Here is a 16,212-nt window from a genome sequence, read left to right as displayed (position 1 = left end):
GGCGAAAGCCGATGCCGGGATAACGCAAGGAGGATGATGATTGTGATAGCACCTCAATAAAAATCATTCTGGTAACTAATAACCTAACCACAAAATTAAAATTTTGAAAAAACCCCCGACCGCGACATAGTGGACCGATTTTCATGAAACATGGCTAAGAACACTCTCGACTAACTCAGCTTTCAAACAAAAAAAACTAAATCGAAATCGGTTCACCCGTTCGGGAGCTACGGTGCCACAGACAGACACACACACAGACAAACAGCCAGACAGACAGACAGACAGACACGTCAAACTTATAGCACCCCGTCGTTTTTGCGTCGGGGGTTAATAACTAAACTGTTCATTTTTACTTACGTTTACTAAGTTAAATTACCAACTAAATATTCTAAACTAATCAATCAACTAAATAACACTACAGACTCTACAGATTCTAGATAATTATTCACAATTACAAATCTGATTTCTTTTATATTTCATAAAATGGTAGCACATGGTACGAACGGTAGTACGAAGTTCCCGCAACAGACATAAACTAACATGGCCCCATCCCTAGTCGTTTACGTGAAAGGGATAGCATATCGCATTGTTAACTAGGTAAAAAGGGATGGACGCGCCGCGGCGCCGCTCAGTACAACCATATTGACCAGTATAAATGAACTCCGCGGATAATAAACAATATTCAACAAAATAATTAATTTGACTTAACTGTGGAATGTCATTCCATCTTTTTTATATGTAGAAGTGTTGCGTTCAAACTTTTATAAACCTGATTTGTCGTATGCTTGGTGACCGCGAGTCGCCCTGTAAGGGCCGTCTTGTTGTATTGGTCTGTGCTTGTTGCACATTGTACTAATGTTACCTATAAATCCTATAATTTATTATTTACTAGGTATGTTAGAAACTTATTGATAACGTTACGCCAAGTTACAACAAATAATAAAATCGTCTATAAAATTCGTCATACAAAAATTAATTACAAATGGCTACATTGGCTACACTGCAGTCACTGTGCCACATCCATCGACCTACAATAGGGACTGAGCTCACACTTTTTTTGCCATACTAAATTGAACCTTATCACCTGCGCATAAAGGCGTTCTTGACAGACTAGCAAAAGTGTGTCCACATGAGAGGGTCAAAGTTGGGGCTGGTGTCCCTCTCGCACGTGTGACCAGTGTTAAAAAATTACTATAGTAGTAGTATTTTTACCTGTATGATAACTAAGTTTATAAACTTCTTAAATTATTTTCGTATTATATCGAGGCAAGGGTATTAATACCTTGTAACGAATTGGTAAGTCATTATTATGAAGCCATAAAACCAAAAAATTGCGCAATTATTAAAAACCTTTAATTGGGTATTAGTAGATTTGGTAGTAACTTTGAATATTGACTGGTATCCCCAAATGATGACAGTGATGACGTCATTCAAATGATTTTGATAGTGGTAATAAGTGCGAGAGGGACACCAGCCCCAACTTTAACCTCTCATGTGGACACACTTTTTGGCCTAACAACTCATTCTGGTTTAATTATAATTCTGTGGCCACATCCGCTATTCATGACATTTCGGTTCCCGCCCTTTGTTGTTTTTTTTAATAATACAATTTGGCGGCATTGGCCTCAATTTGGCGGGTGAGCACAGACTTTATAAACAGAACCATCATACTTTCTTCATACAATATAATGAATTATAAACCTTGCAAAATTCAAGTTGGCAACTTTACAGAAAAAAATATTTTTTTTATTCTTAGTCTTACAGCATTTATAAGCTTAAATAGTATGTTTCATTATTTTTTTTTGACAAATTTACTACTAAAATATTTTATAAAATGTTTATACTCGCGATTATAAAATATGCGCTTTTGGTTTAAGCTTGTTATGTTGGCTATACGTCATTTATGAGTACGGCGAAGTCGGCGAATTACCTAAGTCACTACTGTCATTAGTCATTTCATTTATACCTTATCTGTATTCTGCATGTCGGCAAAAGTAGGATAATTTGCAAGAGATTACACTTCGAATTTAATAAGTTTTTAATACGTTAAGTTATCAAAGTCCTGCGCTGTTTACTTACTGCGCGTTACTGATAATCTCGCAGTTTGAAAAGATCTGCAATAGAAGTCTACAAGGCAAGTATTACAATCTTTCATCGTCCTGTGAATAGTACCTACTTTACGTATGATCTCCTTTTTGCAATACGGTTCTCTTATACTATTTTACGCTTATGCTCGGTTTCTTTATTAAGTAATGTGTTTTTGAGTACCTAGTCTTTTATAAAAGGGATAAAAAGCACTTGACACGTGTTACATGTAAAGCCATTGTTCGAGACGACCGTTACGAAATTTTTGCCGGAAAGTGTTTAGCCTAAGTAGGTATTCGCAATTTATTATAAAGCTGTATTGTGTAATTGTTTTAATATGTTACATAGTTTACATTTACTCAAAACATTTATTTTATGAGTTTGTTATTTTGGTGGTACTTCAGATGACAGAAGTAGAAGTAACGCAGACCCCTTCAGAGCTCCTGGCTAGCGGGCGGCGAAATCTAGCCGTAAGGGACTACAACGCGGCCACGGAAGCTCTCGCCAAAGCCTGCGAGCTCCTCGCCAAAGAACATGGGGATACTGCTGACCAGTGTGCAGAAGCATATCTATGGTATGTATTTTATTATTTGTCACAACCTTTTATTTAATCTAACTTGAATATCTCCAGTATCTACTTTTAGACATGCACACAGTCAGTCTCTGGGACACATTTTTTTGTACTCTATGAATATGGAACCATTAGAATCACTAAATAATATTAACTTGGGCACTAAGTTTTATTAGACATGCAGGGCAAAAGCAGTAAGGGTGACAGATCTTGTCTGAGAGATTGACTACCTATCTTTTATTAACTGTATTATTAAGAGTAAAATAATGATCCTTTAAATGGGCTTGGTAGAGTGTTAAATGGGCAGAGCACTCCGTAAATTAACTATATATTTGTAGGTATGGTAAGGCCTTATTGGGCCTCTCAAGAGAAGAAAGCGGGGTCCTCGGTGATGGTATGCCGGGAACAGGCAATGCTGATGGCGAGGAAGAAGATGACAATGAAGGTAAGCAGTGCAACAGACTGACAATGAGGAGCAGCTAAGGTTAACGGATTAATTAAAAAAGTAGCTTGAAAGCTTGATATTAAATGATCAAGTGTACTGTAAGCATAAATAGGTGGCAGTGGTTGCTTACCATCAGGCAACCTGTCTGCTTGTTTGCCTCCTATCTCATGAGAAAAAAATGATCAAGAAAATATCCTTATTCTTGGTTATCAAAAGTTAATGAATTACAATTTAATTATCACATAAAATAGAGCCCCATCCAGTTCATTTATGGATTTTCTTATGCATATTTGTTTTAATAAGTTTAATAACATCTGCCATTTTTTAAGAACAAGAAGAAAACGGTGAGAATGGCGAGGAAGAGAATGGGGAAGCGGAAGCTGAGCCTGTAAAGGCAGAGGCCGACGATGGAGTGAAGAAGAGTGAGGCGGAGTCCACCACTAAAGATGAGCCGGCCAGCAGCAGCACTGCCGATGATCAACCTGTAAGTACACTGCATTGCTACACACACTTCACTTGGGTGGTTTGATATCCATAATGCAACAAAACCTTTTTATACATGGGTACATAGTGTACATACAATCGTGCCTGTATTCCATAAAAGAGGTTAGTGCTCTGCCTATGCCTGCCATGAAACTACTTAAGCTTCAGTGCCACTCTTGGTAAATAAGGGGTAATGAAAGTAACGAAATTGTGACAGGTCGTCCAGCCTCTCGCCTATGCCACAATTTAACCCTTTTAATGTAAATTAATTAAAAAACTATGCCACATACAGAATATAATGGAAATTCATGAAAAAGTCATTTTGTTCTGCATGGGGCGCGAATATGCTGGGAAGAATGTATAAGTTTAGTGTGTAATTAACTAATTAATAAATAAAATTATTACTAATCAATAAATAGTTATGTTTCTAATAGCATCAAACTACCACAACTTAGTCAATTACATTCTATAAGGATGTACAAGGTTTTTACAATTAAGAATTCTGAATTGAGTAAGATACACGTATAAAAAAAAAAAATCCTATTTAGTTAAATTGTTAAGATATGTTTGGTGTTTTAATCAGGGTCCATCTAATGGAGAGGCAGCTGACGAGTCAATGGCTGACTTGGAAAACGAAGATGATGTTGACAACCTCCAGTTGGCATGGGAAATGTTGGGTAAGTCATAATCATTACTTCTCAATAACAAGTAATATTGAGTGTACGATACTCTATACAAAAGAAAATTAATGGAGTGACAACGTCATGGTGAAAAGGCGCCTAGAACAACCTCGGTCACAAAATGCACGAAAAAAGATAAAGGCTACGGTATTCTAGGGTTGTCACGAAATTCTAACGATTTAAATAAAAGAAGGGTAGACTACGGTAAATATCAGGTACTACGCAATATTTATTCTCCAGTTACGATAGCAGATTATGCAGAATAGTCTTTAAAAACTTAGCAGAGGCACAAAGGCATCTCCGCAACAATTTCCCCGTTCACGCTGCTTCATTTTACAAGGTTGCTATGACAAAATGTGTCTTCAAAAAAATTCGGCACCTACCTTATATTCGAAACGTGACCCCAAGTGATTATTATTTGTTCTAAAAACTTTAGGTAGACTGAAGTACAAAAAAAAAATCTTCGGTTGACGAAGTGACCCGTGCGGTTTAGGCCGATTTTGAGGATAAAAATCTTTATTATTTTTATTAGGTGATGGAGAAGCTTTTAAAGAGATTTGAAAAGTGCTTTGTGACAGAGGAAGACTATATTAAAAAATAAAAATAAAATTGTAAAGATATGTAAGCCCTTTCTTTGTTAGGCCGGAAACTTTTGGACCGCACCTCGTATTTGACTTTAGGATCAAAAATTATTCATCACGATTTTGAGCATTTTCCACACAAAAAGTCGATCAGGATTGCCAACCTTACATCCTGTAATGGTAATAGTTGAAAAAAAAAAAACACGCCTTAGAGAATATTACGGAAATGTCCCGAAGCCAGTGTGCTGAACTATAACGCACAGTTTTGAAAAGTTTTCACTATTACATTGATGCATCAAGGCGGTTTATATACACGGCCTACTGCGAACATAACATGTTGCTTCCCTGCCATACTCACCTACATGTGACAAAGGGGCAATACATCGAACATATTTCGCGGTAAGTCCTCCTTAATGAACTAGAAGTGCTCTTAGCAAAATTTTACGTAACATCTAAGGCAGATCTAATCGGCTAACGCCGTGTCTTGCGTGAGCGACGGTCGCGCGACCGTCGCCGTCGTGTCTCATACTTCCATATCGATAAGGTTTGATTTCGTATGCGTCTCGTCGCGCGATCATCGCGCGACTTCGTCCACGCAAGCGTTTTGCAAAACCGTCTGTCACCGATTTCGTGTGTGTTAAATATTTTTGTGTGGGACCATAGATTGACGTTGATGTGTCTTGATACAACTGGCCCTAAGGCCGATGATTTTGTGTAAAAATGTGTGAAAATATCTCAATCAATGCTTATGATTGTTGCAGACTTGGCGCGCAGCATCCTGCGCAGACGCGTGGAGGGCGGCGGAGACGCAGCGCGCGCGCAGCTGGCCGACGTGCACCTCGCGCTCGGCGAGGTCGCGCTGGAGAGCGAGACTTACGACAAGGCAGTCATCGACATGCGTTAGTATATCACTCACATCTGTAGACCTGCACCGATAGCATGGTCGCGCGATAAACGATAAAACATCGGGCCGTACCTATCACACTTAGAAATGGTGCGAGAGGGACGGCCTGATGTTTTATCGTCGCGCGACCGTGCTAGCCTCCCTGGGTACAGCTATCTACCTAGTCAACGTCACCTCTTCCTTTCACCGGCAGTGAGCTCAGTAGTGGCAGAGCAGGACTGTCTTTCGATCGCTACATAGCGTCCATGATTGTCACTTGGTCAGCTAGTGGCCGACGAGCACCTTGCGCTCGGTGAGGTTGCGCTGAAGAGCGAGATCTACGACAAGGCAGTCGTCGGAATGCGCTAGTAATCGTTTTACGGGTCCACACAGCGAGCCACGTCATGAGGCAATATCCTAGCGCGGCAGACAGCTATGGGGCAAAATACTCAGAAGAGATTCAAACATGAGACGCGTCTTACGTCTTTCCTATACAAAATGTACTGAGGAGACGTCTTCTAAAAGTTTTAAATTACACTCGGGCGGCGCGGCGCTTCTTACGACTTGTATTTCACCCCTAATGCAGACGTGCCTGGGTCGAGACAGCGCGGTCGGGCGACCTGCTACGTTGGACGTTTGCCTCGCAGCATGCCTCGTTCTGTATGAACTCACTTACTTATTGGCGACGGTTGCGATCGAGAATCTGTACTTAACCTTACAGAGACAATAAAATTGGTAAATGTAGATACTTTATTTTCTTAAATCTTACAAAAGATTTCTAAGTTGAATATTTCCACTATATCCAGATTTTGAGTATAAAATGTGCTAATAATAAATATTTTTTTCATTTTCACAGAAAGCTGCTTAGAAATCCAAAAGGAACTGTATAGCAGTGACGACCGCCGCATTGCTGAAACCCACTATCAAATTGGTAAATAAACTCATTTATGTATAAGGACCTATTTAGACGGAACGAGAACTCGCATACGAGTTTTATTACATTGCGGTATTTGATGGCTCAGATGGCTGTGCCTAATTGTATGTAGTGTTAACACTCTCAACAGCCCGCAATGTAACTAAAATCGCATGCGAGTTCGCACGCCGTCTAAATCAGGCCTTAATGTTTGATACCTTGTTAAATTACCCAGTAAATTTACAAATGTAATCAATTAAAAATATTCTTTTCATGATTTTTTGACCTAGGTACTTTTAATGCCTATCTAGATGATTACATATTTTATACAACCATACTTACTATATTTTTTGTTAACAGGTCTAGCAAACTCTCTCGCCTCCAACTTCGAAGACGCCATAACCCACTTCAAAAACGCGGCCAACATTCTCGAAACTCGCATCAAAACTTTAGAGAACCCAGCAGCAGTCAAAGACGATGCCACCGTCAAGAAACACTCCACTGCAGACCCACTCTACTCCATAGAAGCAGAAATTAAAGAGTTGAAGGAACTGTTACCGGAGATCCAGGAAAAAATACAGGACATGATGGACTATAAGACTGAGGTAAGGCCATGTGAATGCTTAGAGGAGACGAGAAAGATGTTGAGAGATATGATCTTGAAAGAGAAAACTCGTTGCGTTGTTGACTGCCAGTCTGAGGTTTAAAAACCTGCATAAGTCAGATGCCATATTTGTTGCCTGCTTATGTGTATAAGACTGATATTAACCTACGCACATTATTCATGTAGTTACTGAGTAGCTTTGATTTTGATACTTACGCATTTATCGTCATTTAAATCAATAATTTTTAATCATTTAACTGAAAATCGTTAGCTTTAGTGATTATTTCATCCCATTATTGTTATCCAAACAAAATTGGAATTAATTCTAAGTATACTCACTAGTTGTTAACATTCCATATTTATTTGTATTATAAGATCTGTAAGAAGTTCCTGTTTGTGCCAAATTGATGGTTCGCCTAAAATTGTGATATGATTGTATTGAATTGAGACTGTTCAGTATTATTTTTGGAAGAAATTTGTTAGGATTTACTTAGTGCCTTAGAACGATTCGGCTTAGGACAAGACAAAATTATGTTGGATAAATTAAATCTGTTAAACATACGTAAAATAAAAATCAGTTTTAATTGCCGTTTTTGTTACCAATTAAAAAAAATTGTCCTATGTCTGATTAAGCTCTAAAAATCTCAATTTGCATTTAAAATACTCATAGTTTGTAAATTATTTTGTACTGATTAGGTTTAAGCGGAACATTTTAACCATGTGGCCATGTTTGTATTATTGCTGAGGTATTGAAATAAAGTTAATCGAAATTGTGAATGTGTGTCATTTCAGCTATATACCTTATATACCCGATACATTGATGGCCATGTGTGTAAAATGTTCCTTTGCAGTGACAGGCATGGCCATTGATGTCAAATGTTTAATACTTTTCTAAACATTATTATACAACCATATAGGACTCATTTACTTTAAATCTCAAGTATCATAGAAATGAAAAATTTAATGGTACATACTTACAAAAAACGTATGAATTAATTTAACGTCCAAAACAATTTTGTAACATGGTAAGTGGTACATAATAATAAAATCCGGTTTAGATGTCTCGGGCAAGTCCCACATTCCTCTTAGGTATGCTCTTTTATATTTAAGGTTAGCCTTTTCCTATGGTTCTGTAGTAATTTAGTTGATCAACCAAATCCCGCAAATGCCGCTAAATTTCATTGTGTTGGATGTTTCAAAGATCATTGCTAGGTGAACTGTGGTGTCTGTGGTTGGTGCAACTGGCTGAACTAAGCTTAAATGGGACTAATAGTCAGCAACAAGTGAGTATTGACAAGCCAATTTGCACATGTTAGAAATAGGAGGCAAAGCAGGTCACTAGATACAGTCAACAACAAAAATATACATACGACCCATTCAGGGCCAGCAACTCAGCTTATGAGTCATGGTGGAACAGTTCCGCAGGGCCGATGACTCGCATGTGAGTCCTGAATAAATTCTGATTTAAACATAAACAAAACGTAATATAACGTAATAATGTAAGTATAGTTTGAGCTAACAACCATTTTCATAAGGTATAATGAAAAAAAAAATCTTAACATGTTTTTTTTTAGTGAAATGGGGTCGAGAATATTCAAGTTTGGTTTACTATAAGTCTAATATAGTAAATATTTTGAAATTCGAGATACATTACGTGTTCCAAGCAAATGGATGAATCATTTCAAAAATATAAATAATATATATATGCCTGAAGTTATAGACACGACTCAAGGTATGGTCACCGTGGCCTGGCGCTACTTGTAAAATCTACAATCTACACATAAACTTTTCATTGTTAAAAAGCATTTCATGACGAAATTCGTTGCAAATAATTTTACTTTATTGCATTGTTTTAAAGCTTTCTATTTCATGACGAAATTTTATTACTGCTTCCAGTAGTTCCACGCAAATCATCTTTACCATTTTACAACGGATTACTGTTCAAATTACTTTACCCACTAGGATAAAATGGCAGCAAGCAACATTTCTAAGAACCAAACTTATTACCATGCTATATTATTTGTTTCATTACAAAAACAGGGCGGCTTAAACAGTCGCAAACTAAATAGTAATTATTGTATTATATTCATATTCATTTATTCCATTGTAAATCATGTTCATTTGTACAGTTTGGTATTACATTTGGTCAGGTAGGTACATGATTACCCTGCTAGGGTGTACAATATCGGATTTTAAAATAAAAGTGTGTGACAAATATTTACAAGACAAGTTTTTTTCTAAACATTTGCGTGGTGTTCATAACAGTTTTTATCTATTGTTTCTATTATAATGACGTTTACCAAAACAAAGATCATGACAGGCCACATGTAAGATTATCGGTGACACTTGGCCAATAAACAATGAATGCACCTGAGCGGCGGCGGACTAAGCGGTCGTCTCATCTTTCACGTGGTATTTTTGACAAAAACTCAAGAAATTATTTTTCCCATCCCCTCTATTAGGATGTATTTTAGAGTAATATGGGAAATTATATTTAGTCACGATTTATTCGTTGGCGACTTTATACTCGTCCCAGTGCTCTTCAGTGATTTCGTATTTTGTGATTTTTGTGACCTTGGCTATGGATGACTAGAAATATACATAATCGCGCGCTAAGTTGCGGAATTTCATTATAAATATTTTTTATAGTTATTTGTTATACAAGGGGGCAAAGTTGTATTTTAACGCGGAGTGTGGAATTGAAAAACGAGCAAGTGAAAGGAGCCTATAGTAGAACCACGAGCGAAGCGAGTGGTTCGAGAATAGAATCCTGAACTTGCGAGTTTTTTAACACACGAGAAGTAAAATACATTTGCACCCGAGTGTAACACAAAACTTTTCCCCTCACTATAGCGAGGAAACTACAACGCAAAAAATGCATTTGTCACTGCTTCCAGTAGTTCCACAGGTGGTAAATCATTTTTATTACTAGATTCACCTACTTTTATCAACTTTAATGCAGTTAATTTGACTTTATTCAAGGTCAAATTACTTTACCCACTAGTGGATAAAATGCGTTTTTACCCGCTGGTATTAAAGGACAAAACACGTGTTTCCGAGCTAGTGAGGGGAAAAATACTTTTCTGAACCGTATAATTAATTAATTATATGAGAATAACGGCATCCTCTTGACAATCATATATTTCTGGTCAGACTATAAAATGTTCATTCTTACAAATAACAACAAATTAGTAAATACATTTATTTTGAATATGAACAGAAAACAGTTGGTTAGTAAAAATGTTGCATAAGATTGTTCAACTGGCCGGATTCATAAGCGGCAATTTATTTTGCGTTCGCGCCAGGCCAGAGACCCATGAGCTGAGTCACGCGTTTTAGCTAAAAACGGATTGTATGGTGGCCCGGCGTGATGTGTACGATCGACAGTCCTTAGCCATGAATGGGTTAACCACGTCTTTGCCTTTGGCTAGTCTGTGGCCAAGAGTAAGCCCATTTATAATAAAAAAAAAAAAAACCCTTAACTAATCATCGGTAGACTTTATACCCTTGTAATAAGGATTACAAATGTACAGCGAACAGTGTTGCTGATGGTAGCTTTGTGAAAGATGAATTAGTCGATCCAAATTTGGTTTCCATCAAAGGTTGAAATTTTTGAAATAATTTTTTTATACTACGTCGGTGGCAAACAAGCATCCCATCCCATCAACCGTAACCTATGGATGCCTGCAACTCAAGGAGTGTCACATGCGCGTTGCTAACCCATTAGAAACGTGTACACTCCTTTTAGTTTCGTGTAGCTTAGATGTAGGACTCAATTTTAGTTTAGGCATTAAAAAAAAAAAAAAGACCCTGCACCAACTTGATCTGTTGGCTTCGCTCTTGGTTGACTGATAGAAAATGCCTCCTGACATTAAGTTAGCCATTTGTACTATTTTGTGTATTGTGCAATAAAGTTTAAATAAATAAATTAACAGGTATGTACTCCTTAAAAGTCACGTAAACATACCACAATGATGTGCACATTTTTATCAGCAAAATTCATTATCACTCGGTCAAGTGATAATACTATCCAGTGTCATGACAAGCACATTCCTTAAACGAAACAGATAGATACAGAGAATTATTAATTATTTAAAATTGCAAACTGGACTTATTCGCGTATTTACTATGTTTTAAACACTAACCTCCGACGTTTCATTATTAATTACTAGCTTTTCCTGCGGCTTCGCTCGCGTTAGAAAGAGACAAAACGTAGCCTATGTCACTCTCCATACCTTCAACTATCTCCACTTAAAAAAACACGTCAATTCGTAGCTCCGTTTTGCCGTGAAAGACTGACAAACAGACACACACACTTTCCCATTTATAATATTAGTATGGATTGTCAAAATGCATAATTTATGCTATTTATCGACACAGTGTTAACTGAAATACCTACTTTACCGGGTATATCTTGAATCTTTATAATTTATATAATAATTGTCGCCAACTATAGGTACTCTGTATTTTAGGTAAGTACTTAAGAAAACGCACACAAATAATTTGTACATTTTAGGGTAGTTGCAACATTTGTGGGTTAACCAACCAAAATACAAAATCAAGCGGATGTCACTGAGCCGACTGAGAGGCTTGTCTTTAACAATACAATTCATTTATTCGTGATAATTTATCACTGATAAATAAGTATAACAGTACTAACACATTCAAAGCAACACAACAATACTAACAATTTTAATAGTTAAAGAAAAAAAAACACAGTAAGTATCAATAATTAGTACATTACATCAGAGGCCGGGAAAATGCCTCGTATCCCTATCCGGCCTCGCTCGCACGCTCGCTCGGCCGTATATACCCACTTGGCCGGAAATCCGTTTTCACGCCGAGGCATGTATAGTGCTTTTCTCAAACATACAATGAAATAAAAAAAAATGCTCTAAAGGACAATATTTTATAAAAAAAAGTTACTTTGCAGGCCTAGGCCTAAAAAATAATATGAAATCCCTTTACAGTCCTCTCGAGTTGTTGCGCCCAAAAAGCGATACTTCCCAGCCCATTTTAAGGAACGTAAAGACAATATTTCATTGCATGTTTGAGAAATAGTTATTTGTTATACAAGGGGGCAAAGTTGTATTTTAACACACGAGAAGTACAATACATTTGCACCCGAGTGTAACACAAAACTTTTCCCCTCACTACAGCGAGGAAACTACAACGCAAAAAATGCGTTTATCACTGCTTCCAGTAGTTCCACAGGTGGTAAATCATCTTTATTACTAGATTTACCTATTTTTATCAATTTTAAAGCAGTAAATTTGACTTTATTCAAGGTCAAATTACTTTACCCACTAGTGGATAAAATGCGTTTTTACCCGCTGGTATTGAAGGACAAAACACGTGTTTCCGAGCTAGTGAGGGGAAAAATAGTTTACCACGAAATAATCTCGCCTCAGCATAGTGCTAACCATAAGTGCGTTTGCACATTATCCGATCCGCTATCGGATGGAAGGATTTCAAAGGCAAAAATCAAAGATGGCGGCTTAAACGTATGGGATATCGGTCCTACATCCGATATTGGATCGGATAATGTGAAAACGCACTAAGGTCAGCGCTGATCTTCCGGCGAGATCATTTGTTGGCTAACCTACTTATTTGGGGCGTGTAATGTTTTAATTTACCCTCAATGGAGCCTTTTGAGGATATATTTTGTTTACATTTATTTAAATACCCAAAAATACAGACTATACTTGACTCAACCAAACATATGGCGCTATCTGACCGAACATATTTTTTCTTGTTGATTGTTTTCTTAGACTTTATGTTATACTTAGTTATGTCAAGGTTATGTATATTATACCTATTTGCGTTCAATGAAATATTAGTCTTCAAATTCTTCTAGACTGAAATTCCAGTCCAGGCCTTAGCCTTCAAACTAAATCAACGGCTTAACAGAATGTAAAGAACAAATTTAGATAGGTAACACAAATTGATAACAAGTGACTTGCAGTTTAAGCGCCTAAAAATGTTATACAGTATCAAAGACATATGTAACTCCGTATAGACGGATAAAGTCTTAAGAAAAAAACGTACCTCAAAGTCATAGAGAAAGAGGTACGGTGGCCTAGATGGCGTTACACCTTTGGGGAACGCTCGGCCAGATGGCGCTAATATTAATATTTGACATTTTGTCACACATCAAGCTAACAATATGGACCAAATTAACACAAGTTCAAAAGTTTTAAGCCTGTGTCGAGAGATGGCAGTCTATGTACTGTGATTACACATTTTACTTTGACAGTAACTCTCTATAATACTCGATCTTCTTTGACAGTAGGTATACATATACCTACTACAGTCGGCATCAAATATATCGGAGTTGCCAAGATGCGTGTTCCGATATTAGTGAGAGAGCTTTGCCCCCTCCGATATATTCAATTCGTCGCAAATTCTACAAAAAACCTTGTTTCACAGACGAAAAAGCGTCTCGCCGAAACGCTGTTCTCATCAAACGGCGAAAGTTCTCATCTCAACGGCGCTGGCTCCAGCTCCTCGGAGGCGAAACCGAAGCCTGCTGCCTCAGACATCTCCCATCTCATCAAGAGGAAGAGGAAGTCCAGCGAAACTGAGGAGGCCTCCTCCGCTAAGAGGGCTAACACGTGAATACCTATCCTTTTCAACACCATTTCCACAGCAAAATCATTGGTCTAAAAAGTGGAATGTTTTAATATCACCTTTATAAGGATTATGTTTAAGATAAGAGCTTGCGCACTGCCGTTGATAAACGTTTGTCGGTTTTGTGTGTACAATAAATTGTCTATGAGATAAACTGATAATACCTAGGCCAAATGAAGTGATTCAACTTGGTATTTTTGTCTGATAGTAATTTTAAATTGTATCCATAGAAATGTTTCGCTAGTTCGCAAACTCATGCGTTATGGTGCTATTCCACGTTAAATTTTTGATCAGATATGTATTTACATATGTCTTACATGCGACATGAGAGTGAGACGAGACGCAATGCACATTTGACCAAAAATTAGACAGATGGCATGGCACACTTCACTTAGGAAATGTGATCAACACTACTACTTGGTTAAAATGTTTATGGTACCTAACATTTGTTTGTCTGCGCCTTATATCAATATTCCAAGATTCCTAAGGTAGGTATATAACTATACTTTGTTCCATTAGTGTTCCACAGATACAAGAAGTTAAATAATAATTGAATCACGTTTGGTTTCGCTGGTTTACATCATTTTTATGTGCTAATAGAGTAATGTGCTAATGTGCTAATAGAAATTAGCACATTAAAATGATGTAAACCAGCGAAACCAAACGTGATTCAATTATTATGTAACTTCTAAGAATATAGTATTTTTATGACTAAACATATATGGACGTGTCAATTTTTCCTGTATTTTGCGTATATTGCAGAAATAAAAACTGCAACTATTCTCATATTTGAATGTTTCTTCAAAACTAGATTACATAGGCAGACTTCAAACTAAAATTGACTCCTATATAAACTTACAAAGTGTTTTCTTACATTATTGTTTTTCTTACAGACATTTCAATGTTTGCAGTGGTACATACAACAAACACCAAGCTAGGCATTTCGTTAAGTTTTTTCATTAGATTTGATCTGTTTTTTTCCATTATTTGTCGCTCAACTTTATACGATACTAATCATTTATTTAACGAAAGGTCATCTTGGTATTGTATAAACTTACAATGATATAATATAAGGCCACGTTTTGACTGCTGTAACGATAGGTAGATAATTATGCTTCGTGGCTTGTATATTTAAATAGAGGTGTTCACACGACAGACGACACGAAATACACCGTCCTGTCGTTGCTTGTATTGTAGGTATATGTACGGAGGTGTCCACATATAAAATAGTTTAGCATGAAATGCTGCCTAAAACACAACTGTAAAGCATTGATAGCTCCATGTGTTAAAAATGATACAATTTAAAGTGTTATCTTGGATAAATCTAGACAATTGATAAGGTAAGTAGTTTATATTTGGATTTATCTTTCTGTTACCTATTACTAATTTGATTCGATAAAATTGTTACTAAATTATTAAATGTAATGTTTCACAATTTGGTAAATAAAATTGAAGCAAGAGACTGAATATTGTAAGTCAAAGAAATCGCAAATTATATTAGTGTTCAACATTATCTACATGACACTGCGTTTAAATCTCAGTTTGATTACTTAAAGAGCATAATTAAAATAGATTTGTAAGGTCTTAATTTGTAGACTAATCAACAAGAGAACGTAATTAGATTTTTGTGTAGGACCTTGTAAACACAAAATAGGTAATAATATTTGGATGTCTTAGTATAAAATCAACTGTAATTATAGTACATATTTTTTTTTCCGGTTATTACGGGCGATCGAACATCCCTTTGCTCTAGGTACGAGCAATGAAATAAAATAATCTCATGGCGATAAATTGAAATACGACCCAAGTTGTTTCAAATCGCCACGAGTCGCGAATTACATTATTAGCACTTGTATCGCACAATGTTGGAAGCAGCGGATTGAGGACAAAATGTATGAAACTATTATACCGACCTGTTTTGCGACGGCCGCTCCGCTCGCCATCCCGCTCACCGCGTGCGTTTAGTCCGCGGCCTTACAAGTAGTGTACTATTTACATTACACCTTAAGTAAGAGTACGGTGGCCCTTTAAATTTTCTACATAGGCACGTAAAGTGCGTCGTAGTTTAACTTTTTTTAGCTAAAAACTTCATAATATTGTACAAGTTTAACCTGGGAATTATAAATTTGGTAAAATCATTTAGTTTATATCATTTAGATGTTCAGTATCGTAAGTCGTTATTATAATATAATGTTGTAAACTTAAGGTTAAGAACGGTTTTAATAAATGAGACTTTAACAATACATTTTTTTTATTTGCCAAAAAGACAATATCATAGAAACTATAAGTAAGTTTTACAATAGACAATTTATTATCAGTGTTTTAATCTTGAATTTG

At 36.7% G+C, this 16,212-nt stretch overlaps 1 protein-coding gene across 2 annotated transcripts; it reads left to right on the top strand.

Moving 5' to 3' along the window:
* Window positions 1-1,984: 1,984 nt before the first annotated feature.
* Window positions 1,985-16,118, top strand: LOC125233084 (histone-binding protein N1/N2). 2 transcript variants are annotated; one of them, XM_048138946.1, is made up of 9 exons: window positions 1,985-2,134; window positions 2,490-2,659; window positions 2,995-3,101; window positions 3,431-3,585; window positions 4,168-4,261; window positions 5,607-5,744; window positions 6,585-6,659; window positions 7,002-7,246; window positions 13,675-16,118. In XM_048138946.1, the coding sequence occupies exons 2-9, from the start codon at window positions 2,490-2,492 to the stop codon at window positions 13,861-13,863; spliced, it is 1,173 nt and encodes a 390-aa protein (XP_047994903.1). In that variant the 5' UTR covers window positions 1,985-2,134; the 3' UTR covers window positions 13,864-16,118. The 2 variants fall into 2 exon arrangements, with proteins under 2 accessions (XP_047994903.1, XP_047994904.1); XM_048138947.1 differs by lacking the exon at window positions 1,985-2,134 and adding an exon at window positions 2,268-2,373.
* The last annotated feature ends 94 nt before the right edge of the window (window positions 16,119-16,212 follow it).

Source organism: Leguminivora glycinivorella, chromosome 14 (genome assembly GCF_023078275.1).
Source record: "Leguminivora glycinivorella isolate SPB_JAAS2020 chromosome 14, LegGlyc_1.1, whole genome shotgun sequence".
NCBI lineage: Eukaryota > Metazoa > Arthropoda > Insecta > Lepidoptera > Tortricidae > Leguminivora > Leguminivora glycinivorella.
Note: the sequence above shows the minus strand (reverse complement) of the source record. Positions and strands in the feature narration are given on the sequence as shown.